The 10,000-nt window shown below is 45.1% G+C and overlaps 2 protein-coding genes across 3 annotated transcripts in view; both read left to right on the top strand.

The window, feature by feature from the left end:
* Window positions 1–10,000, top strand: part of LOC143021272 (uncharacterized) — a 136,471-nt gene that overhangs the window by 95,765 nt on the left and 30,706 nt on the right. The gene's annotated exons all lie outside the window — the stretch shown is intronic.
* On the top strand, window positions 3,925–6,901 carry LOC143020969 (uncharacterized). 2 transcript variants are annotated; one of them, XM_076178023.1, is made up of 2 exons: window positions 3,925–5,864; window positions 6,016–6,901. In XM_076178023.1, the coding sequence occupies exons 1-2, from the start codon at window positions 4,506–4,508 to the stop codon at window positions 6,376–6,378; spliced, it is 1,722 nt and encodes a 573-aa protein (XP_076034138.1). In that variant the 5' UTR covers window positions 3,925–4,505; the 3' UTR covers window positions 6,379–6,901. The 2 variants fall into 2 exon arrangements, with proteins under 2 accessions (XP_076034138.1, XP_076034137.1); XM_076178022.1 differs by having other exon boundaries at window positions 3,929–5,879.

Raw genomic sequence — 10,000 nt, 5'->3', positions numbered from 1 at the left:
TCAAATAAAACAAAAAATCATAAAACACCAAAATGTTTGATCAAACACCAGAAAAATATGACGTCAGCCCTCGCACAAAGCGAGGACTGACGTCATATTTTTCTGGTGTTTGATCAAACATTTTGGTGTTTTATGATTTTTTGTTTTATTTGACCAAATGACAAGATTCTTGTCATTGGAGTTTAATGGGTTAAGGAGTGGTAGAAGGGATTCGAAAGACAAGAGGGATTGTAAGAATTTAATGAAGATTAACATTCCTTCGGCAGTGGGGCTATAGTCCTCCAGGCTTCCGTGGATAATGGCCTCTCTCCAGTCTCCAAGTGAATGTTCTGGACGAATATAAAGTACGCCAGATTGCTTGTTTGCTTACATGCATCGTATACTTCAATGTTCAGGTTTAACGTTGATTCTGTATCCAAGTATTATCTTCACATAGTGCGCTGCTGGGTATTTGAAATAGTGCATAAACATAAATACAATATATGGAGTATTAATACAGTTACTGTATTCATGGTGTATGGCTACTGAGCAATACGCTCCTAATTTATTTATTTTTGTACGTATTTATTTGTTTATTTTCCATTTATTCTTTATCTTTGTACTTTGAGGGTATGCATTTTTAGTCTGCATGAACGGTTTTGTTCTTAGCACGTGATCCACATTCACTAATCCGCTTGTTTGTGTGTAAAGTTTTCGTTATCAACCTGAGACTTTTTATGTGGGCTGTGCTTCCTCCTTTATGTTTTATGTACCCCGGCGAGTCCAGGGCCGCCGAAATCATTTTGTTGGTATCTGAAGTCCGGCATATTTTTATGCAATACTTCTGTACTCCTTTAGAATGTTTTATTTTCAGGCCTCGTTACGGACTCAAAGATCTCCAGTCGGCTTGTTTTGTCTTTGTAGACCACTGTAGCATGTGTTTGCCACTTGCTTTGGCTCTCAAAGTACGTAAGGCAAAGGTGACTTTTAGGTAAAGATCATATTTGTAAACAAGATATGTGTGTGATCTGTATTACAGTGAAGGACTTATCCATGAAGATTCTTGTTTTCTTCCTTCTCTCCGTCCTTCCATCCTTCCTTTCTTCCCTTCTCCCATCCTTTTTCTTCCTTCCTTCCTTCCATCCTCACTTGCTTCCTTCCCCCCTTCCTTCCTTCCTTTCTTCCTTTATTCCTTCCCTCCCTCCATCCTTCTACCCTTCCTTCCCTTCTTCATTTCTTCACTTCTTCCTTCCTTTGTCACATTCCATCCTATACAACAATATCGTAGCCCCGTTTTCTCTTCTACCAGTGAGCTGAATATAACAATTTTACCTTAACACCACCAACAACAAAGCTGCTGAACGGCCCGATTTTGCCCCTACTCCCTACTTTCCAATGAGCAAAACATAATCCTTCAACTTAAATCAGCCCACCGAAAATGACCAAACGTCTCAAGTTTCTCCCCCCCCCTAAGAGATAAATACACCTAGATCTCTTAATCCAACACTCACCAATCGCCACTTGTGCGGACGTTCGGGCCCAGGACATAAAACACCACCAATTCCTGAAGTGGGTTCATGTCCTGGGACCAAACGTCCGCACATGTGGCGGTTGGTGAGCGTTGGATTAAGAGGCCTCCTGGGTGTATAGCACTTGACCTTGTCCGTTCACAGGAACAAAAATTGCTCGACCTCATTGCCAGGTTTAGCGAGTGCGCTAGAGACGCTTCCTAATGATCGTCTTCTTCCATGCACTGCATAACTAAGGCTTACTTGATTGTCTACGTGATGTCCGTCCACTTGGAATGACGCCTTGTGGCTCTGACGAACCTTTGTGGTGGAGTAGTGGTTAGGTGGAGTGGCGGGTGGAGACGACGAGGGGGCTGCCAGTCCACACAATGCTGGGCTGCACGCAGGGTCTGCCGAGATGGCGATGACCAGTTTTGCGCAGTCGGCTGGAGTTCGTGAGAGAAGTGTGTGTGTGTGTGTGTGTGTGTGTGTGTGTGTGTGTGTGTGTGTGTGTGTGTGTGTGTGTGTGTGTGTGTGTGTGTGTGTGTGTGTGTGTGTGTGTGTGTGTGTGTGTGTGTGTGTGTGCGTGCATCACTTTCTCAAAAACAACGCATGGTTTTGGTCTCTCTCTATCTCTCTCTCTCTCTCTCTCTCTCTCTCTCTCTCTCTCTCTCTCTCTCTCTCTCTCTCTCTCTCTCTCTCTCTCTCTCTCTCTCTCTCTCTCTCTCTGTCTGTCTGTCTCTCTCTCTCTTATGGTCACACCTCTTTTCTGCACAGAGCAGAGAACACCTGAGGTTTCCAACAATATAAACAACAACAACAGGAACAGGAACAATAACAACAACATTAACAATAATAACAACAACAACAACAACCTTGATCACCTCCTTTGCTACGTAGAGGTCGTCCCGGAGATGAATAAAATCGCCTGGCGGCAGTCGCAGCACAAGGAAAGGTGCCACCCGGCACGGAAGGGGTGAGGCACCTCCTCCTGAGCTCACCACCGTGGCCTCCATTGTTTGGGTCTGCCCTTTTATGGGTTTATTCTGGCGAGCGATGCAAAGGACTGTTCAACACCAACAGAGAAGATTAAGAACATAAGAACATAAGAATGAAGGAGACTGCAAGAGACCATAAGGCCTACACTAGTAAGATTGAAATGGGCCAGGAGTGTAAAGCCTCGAAGAATAAATCCATTAATAAAATCAAATAAATAAGTAAATAGATAAATAAGTTAATTAGTATTTAAACAAGTTAACAAATAATAGAAGTAAATAAAGGTAGAACAACCTGTACCCGACCAGATTGGCAGCTGATTCTATTAATTTATGGTCATACCCCCTCACCCCCCTTTTCTCGCCCCCCCACCCCCCACCGAAGGGGTCTGGGGGTCCAGACCCGAGCTGACTAAACTCGTCTGCCGTCGGCCACTACCGGAACCGCAGACCGGGTAACCGGTTGCAAGTTGATGGTATTGGTGTTCACCACCAAAGCCCGGTACCTGCTTTTGCACCACCGGTATTGAGCACCACGGATGTCGACAGGCGAATTTATTTGCCCAGGAGAAAGTGCGAGGCCCACCAGGGTGAACAGGGATTCCTTAGGTCGAGACCCCAAAGACGGTGTAAGTGAATAAAATCAGTTGACGGCACCCTGGGAGAAAGTATTCCAGTCTGTCACGGTGGGAAAGGTTACATTGTGGTGATAATGAATGCTGGTGACTAGGGTGAGAGTATGGTGAAAGTAAAGGGATTCTATGGTGGTAATAGTGGTGATGATGATGGTGGCAGTATTGGACGTGGTGGTAGGGTCGATGTCAATGGTGGTGGTATTGGTCATGGTATGTATAACAACACTGGACGAGGTGGAAGTGGTGGTGAAAGTAATGGGTGGCAGTGGTAGTACATATAGTGAGGGATTAGTTGTTGTTAGTATGAATCGTGTGTGTGTGTGTGTGTGTGTGTGTGTGTGTGTGTGTGTGTGTGTGTGTGTGTGTGTGTGTGTGTGTGTGTGTGTGTGTGTGTGTGTGTGTGTGTGTGTGTGTGTGTGTGTGTGTGTGTGTGTGTGTGTGTGTGTGTGTGTGTGTGTGTGTGTGTGTGTGTTGATTACTATGGTGGTGCTGAAGTTGTGGTTATGCTAGTATTGCTGATGGTGATAATTATGATGATGATGATGGTTTGTAAGTTGGTCGCATTGCCTCCTGTAATTACGGGTAGAACTACTTGGTGGTGGTGACGAGGATGATAACGGTGGTGTTGACATGAATGGCATTGGTGTTGATCACGATGTTGACGGTGTTGATATTGTCCACGAGACAAGCGTGTGTACACAGTTGTGGAAGCGGTGGAGGTGGAGGTGGAGGTGGAGTGGAGGTGGAGGTGGTCGCAATCCTGAAGGTTATATGAGGGCCTCGTCCAACTCTCCGTCAGTTTCAGCTGAAGTCTTACAAGGGGAGCTCACGCGTCCTTTCCCTCCTTCAGGATCGTCCCCCAAGGCTGTCATTCGGTGCCTTTGGTCTTTTCACCTCGAGACATTACTTCGAGACCCTCGTTCTCGGTCTCGGCCTCCCGAATCGAGGCCACAAAGCGTCATCGAGAACTCCAGCGCCAAAGTTTATTGCTTGTTGTCGCCTGTAGAATGCAGTGTCGCAGTGTCCAGTGTATCACGATGGCAGTGTAACCTCGAAACCCGGATCCTCCGTCAGTGCCAACCGTCGCTTCGTCAGTAGGTGCAGTGCCAAGATCACTGTAAATCACTTGTGAACAGTCGTAGGTCCAGTGGCAAGTTTACTGTAAATCACTTGTAAACGGTTGAAAGTGCAGTGCCAAGATCACTGTAAATCCCTTGAGAACGGTTGATGGATGTCACGTCGTACAGTGCCGTGCAGTGACGTACAGTGCATTAGTGTCACGTGAGCATCACGCCTCCGTCACGTTAGGCGAAGTGACCGGTGTGTTTTGTGACGTAACACCAAAACAAGTCCTCTGAGTTCGTGCCCGTGCATCGGCACGCTCCAACATGGCCGACGACAGACCTCCGGAGGAAGTGACCGCGACAGGGGCTTGTGCAGTGCTCGAGTCGGACACTGCAAGAGAGGACAGTCTCTCTGAGGAAGGGTGCGTTGGGCTGGAGTTCGGGGGGGCCAGGTTGCGGATGACCAACAAGTGCAGGAGGAGCCGGAGTGGAAGTCGAAGAAGACACCGGTGCCCAGAGACCCGTAATCTGGACGATGATGCCTCTTCGTCCTCAGATTTCTCAAACGTATCCTCCTCCTCCTCCTCCTCCTCCTCCTCTTCCTCCTCGTCTTCCTCGTCCTCCTCAGACAACGAAAAGGACCTGGACGTGCCCTTGCCCATCCTGGTGGAGCCCAGCAGCTGCAGCGCCGCGAAGAACCTGCGGAAAGAGGTCTTAATCAGGGCGGCGACGTTCAACGAACTTGATTCGAGGACCCTGATCGTGGCGAAGGAAATGTGCGTCAAGCAAGAAGAAGCCCCACAGTCGGTCCGCAAGTTGATCAGAAACAACACCATGCCCGAGATCTGCTACCAGTGCCTCGTCTCAGCCGACAACGGTGCCGCCATGCCCTCCGCGTGTGCTTTACCCACGACCTCCACCTCCCCTACACCGTCCTCCTCCTCCTCCTCCTCCTCTTCCTCCTCCTCAACGGAGGGGCGTCCAGGAGGGCGGGTTTCCCCCCTGATCCGTCGCAGCGAAGTGAAGAAGTACGACACTGTCCGAGTGCTCCGCAAGGACGCCCTCATTCGGGCGGCCACCTTCAGCTCCCTGGACACGAGGACACTCCTCGTGGCCAAGGAGAAGATCTCGACCGAGGGGGACACGGCGACGGCGACGACGTCAGCGACGCCGTCCCCGGCCAAGAAGCTCGTCAGGAACAACACGATGCCCGAGATCTGTTACCACTGTCTCATCGCGGCAGACCTCTCCGTCACCGCGCCCTCGACCTCGAACCCGGAGACGACCTCCTGCTCGACCTACGTCGAGGAGAGCTGCGGAACGGCGACGCACAACACCTTCCTCCTGTCCCAGTCGGTGGTCAGATCCCCTGCCGTCGCCCTCAGCCTGGCGGCGACGCCCACGCCCCCGACGCCCACGCCCTCGGGGAGGCGCCGGCGATCCTGGGCCTTCTGGAGAGATCCTTTCGATCACCACTTCGACATCCGCTGCTTCGTCAACGCATTCCTCCTCCTCGTCTTCGGGCTCGTCCCTTGGGTCGTGGCCCTCATCACCCTCCTTCAGGACGGGAACCACGTCCTGGCTGCGGGCGTGGCCGTGTCCCTTCTCCTCCTCGCGTGCATCCTCGTTCTCCAGATCGCCAAGAGGAGGAGAGCGAACGCAGATCTGGAGAACCAGCGGCAGGTAGGAGACTTCGAGGTTCGTGTTTTTTTATTTTAGTTTTAGTTTCTTTTTACTCTCATTTGGCTTACAGTGAATAAGGTTCTCCTGTTCGATACTGTTATTGTATTCATGAATTGATTCGTTTATTTATCGTTGTTCTTCTTGTTTCTAGGAGGCGAACCACGAACAACAGTACCTCGAGGCTCCACCGGACTACGAGCTCCTGATGGCGAAGCCGCCGCCCTACGAGGTCCTCTACGAAGTCCACCAGTGCCCTACGGCCGCCGGCACCTCCGGGGCTCCGTCCCCAAGGCTGCTCCACCTCTATCGTACCTTCAGGTCCTCGGGGGCCAAGGAAGCTCCTGACGGCGACGGCGACGACGACGATCTCCCGTCCTACGAGTTCGCCATGCGCTTCTGCAACCTCCACGCTACTCCTCCTCGAACTCCTCGAACTCCTCGTACTCCCCGAACTCCTCGAACTCCTCGCACTCCTACTCCTCCCCCTCTTCCGACGACGGTTTCGTTGGAGTAGTTTGGGGGACTATGTCGCTGTGTCCTTCTCCCCCTCCCCCCCCCCTCTCCAGGGAGGCAATCTAAAATGATTCAAGGCGTTTTCGTCTTCCTGCCCCCTCCCCCTCCCAACCACCACCACCACCGCCCCCCCCCCCCCTTGTTGAGTAAACTCAATCTTTCTCTGTCTACTTTGTTCCTGGGAGCATCTTCCAGGTCCTTTTTATTACGCCGTTTTGTTATTCTGTGGGTTAGGACCTTTGTTTCCCCCACACACACACATAGCCTTTGTAAATATGAACCTTTTTAATATACCCGTCCGTCTAACCACTACCCGTCCAAAACTTGTTTCGAAGCGTTGCATGAAACGTGATTCGAAACGGCTCAAAGACGATTTGAATCTTCGAATACACAAATCGAAGCGGTTCGAAGTTGGTGCAAGTTCCTTACAGGAGAAGAATGGAATATATCAAGTATTCCTGTCGGTGGATTTGTTGATAATGAATATTTATAGATTTATGACTCAATAAATTTGAATAGATAAGTTTGAGTTTTTTGTTTTTGGGTAGAACCTTTATGCCTTCTGTGGAATCTTATGCTGTTCTGTGCATTTATACATTTATTCATCTATTTTTATCATTATTATTGTTATTATTATTACTAATGTTATCATCATCATCATCGGCATCGTCGTCGTTGCTGTATGAATTCAAATTGTCGACATTTTTGATGACCAATACATCAGTGGAGTCTTCCAAGTAAAAAAATGTATATAGAACTACGAGGGTCGGTGTGCCCGTGTACTATATAACAACGGAACTAATTCCTAAAGGGTGTCTACACTAAATTATCTTATATTTCTTCCTACACATTCCTCCTCCTCCTCCTCCTCCTCCTCTTCTTCTTCTTCCACCTCCTTATTCTCCCTCTTCTTTTCCGTCATCGTCGTCTTTGTTTTTGTTTTCTTCTTTTTTCTTCTTCATTACTTTCTCTTTTTTTTTTTGTCTTTGTCTTTGTTTTAAATCATTCCTCTTTTTCTCTCTCTCGCCCGCCTCTTCTTCCATCTCTCTTTTTTTTTTTTAGTATTTTTCTTCCTTCTTATCTTCGTCCTTCTCTTCTGTTTCTGCTTTTTCTTGTTACCTCGTTCATAGACTCCCCACCCGTAGGCTTGAGTGGTTTTGAAACGAAATATAATCACAACAATTGAACTACTTGGATCATGTCACATCCATATCTTGCGCGTCCTGTACCGGGCAACCAATCCGAGTGGCTGAGCGACATGACGTAATATAGATTTTGAAGATATTTTCGTTAAATTTGGAAGATATTTGAATGACATTGAAAATTATAATAGCAAAAAGTTAAAACGTATAACAATGACTGATTGGAAAGTAAGTAAATGTATGAAATAATAGTAAACGATTTTAAGAAAACTTTTGGCGGGAACAAACAGAACATCGAATAAAATAAATCCCATTTTGGCAACCGAATTGGAATGAAACCTAAAACATCAAAGAACTACGAATGATAATGTTAACCTTTGATTGGAGTAAATTGAAAAAAATCGCCTGACGACACAAAGGATCAAAGGATAAAAGAATGGCGGTCGATTTGGGAGATGTCGACGAAAGAACGTCGACACCATACTTGTTTGGTGTCGAGAGGCCGATGCTCGACTCCACTGGTGTCCCACTTTCTCTCTCTCTCTCTCTGGTTCCTTACCCAAAGAGGAACAGAGGGTCAAAGATTCACTAACAAATTACGTCACGGAGGGGACGGGGGTGGAGTGAGAGAGGGAAAAAAGCATCATGGGAGTTCTTACATACGTATGGAGAGATATTAGAAGAAAAAATTCTTACGTTATTTTTTCCTCTCTCTTTTAATGATATATGGTTTTTGTGATTTATTGATAAGCATTTATCAAAATCATAATTTATTTTGTACTTGTTTCAATATAACGACTGCATCTAGAGTAATTGGTTGATCAGTGTAAATTGGCATAATCTATTTTCTACGTTGTTTTTCCGAAATCGGACTGTGAAGGAATTAAACAAAACAAAAAATAAAAACAACAAATATTCGAGCAGTCGTGCACAGTTAATCCCATCAAGAGCAAAAAAAAAAAAAAAAAAAAAATCGTTGTTGTCGGTGGAAGTCGAAGGAGAACGGTGACGCCATTGCCACGTCACCGCTCGACTGTGACGTCATCGGCAGTGAGGAGAAAAAAAGGAGGGTACTACGACGACGACGACGACGATTACAGACCTTTGGTATTTTGTCGAGATTTGCGGCGTCATCATGACTTGTAAAATTCGTTTTACCAAAAATTGCTACTTTTACGTAATTTTTTCATGAGTTACACAAATATTCACATTACGCTGCAGTGTATGCGTATATGTAAATAAATCGTTATAGTGTAGGTTACTATTCAATAAACCATTGTAGAAATATGGTAAATAATGATAGCGAAAATTCGCTAATGTTAATGATTTTGTGTTTCTACTGACTAAAATCTTCTGCCCTTAGTAATACCAAAGTGTTCAAGGTCCTTGTACAAATGTACAATATAGGAAGTGTTGTACAACGGGATTTTATAATGTACATTTGTAAAAAAAAAAAAATAAGACAGCTTTGTATACAACATGCAAAATAAATAAATAAATAAATAATAATAATCGATAAAATGATTATCGCAATTTGAGTTTTTATTTTCCATTAATGAATATAGGAGTGAGCGCAATCCATGTACTCAAGATTTGCATCCACTTTCTTCATCCATCAAACCTCAAGATGGATGTCATCCTTTGATAGCTGTGTTCGCCTACACCGTGGTCATCCATATTCAATTTGTTTACATTTAGAGTTGTTCTTTGTACTTTCTGGAGGGTAGTTTTCACATGTGACGCTAACCACTACGATGTCGTTTGTCTGATTTTGGAAAAAAAAAAAAAAAAAATCCATATGTTTCGTTAGTGTTTTTTTTTCAAATGCTTCGTTTTTTTTTTTTTTTTTTTTTTTTTTTGTCTTTTTGATGGTAATATTGAATGAAAAAATCCTCCTAGGACAATGTTCTTCAGAATGGAGATCACACCACACTAATAAACTGCAGTGCACGTTTTCCTATATTTGAGAAATTCTAGATATTTGTATGCAGTTCCTAGATTGCTATAATAATCCTTCCACGAGGAGTTCATATTTCTTACAAGTCGAGAACGTGTATACGCTCCAAAAATGAGTAAGTTTTGTTGTTTTACACTATAGTTTTGTTTGCTCCACCTTATTGTTGTCGAACAGATTTTTTCACCCTGTACATATATATATATATATATATATATATATATATATATATATATATATATATATATATATATATATATATATATATATATATATATATTGTTTCACCCTGTTGTTGTTGAACCAACTTTTGTTGTCTCGTCCTGTTGTTTTTGTTGCCTCATTTTGTTGTTTTTGTTGCCTCACCCTGTTGTTTTTTGTTGCCTCGCCTTGTTGTTTTTCTTACTTCACCCTGTAACTTTTGTGCTTCACCCTATTGTTGGCTGGATGTGAATGCATGCACTTGTGCTATCTGGTGTCAATTGTTTTGGCTCCATTATATTCCAAGCAGATCTAGGTTGCATGAC

Source organism: Oratosquilla oratoria, chromosome 41, assembly GCF_046742065.1.
Source record: "Oratosquilla oratoria isolate Oo_2021 chromosome 41, ASM4674206v1, whole genome shotgun sequence".
In the NCBI taxonomy this organism is placed as follows: Eukaryota; Metazoa; Arthropoda; class Malacostraca; order Stomatopoda; family Squillidae; genus Oratosquilla; species Oratosquilla oratoria.
The sequence above is the reverse complement of the archived record's forward strand: the minus strand, read 5'-3'. Positions and strand labels throughout refer to the sequence as shown.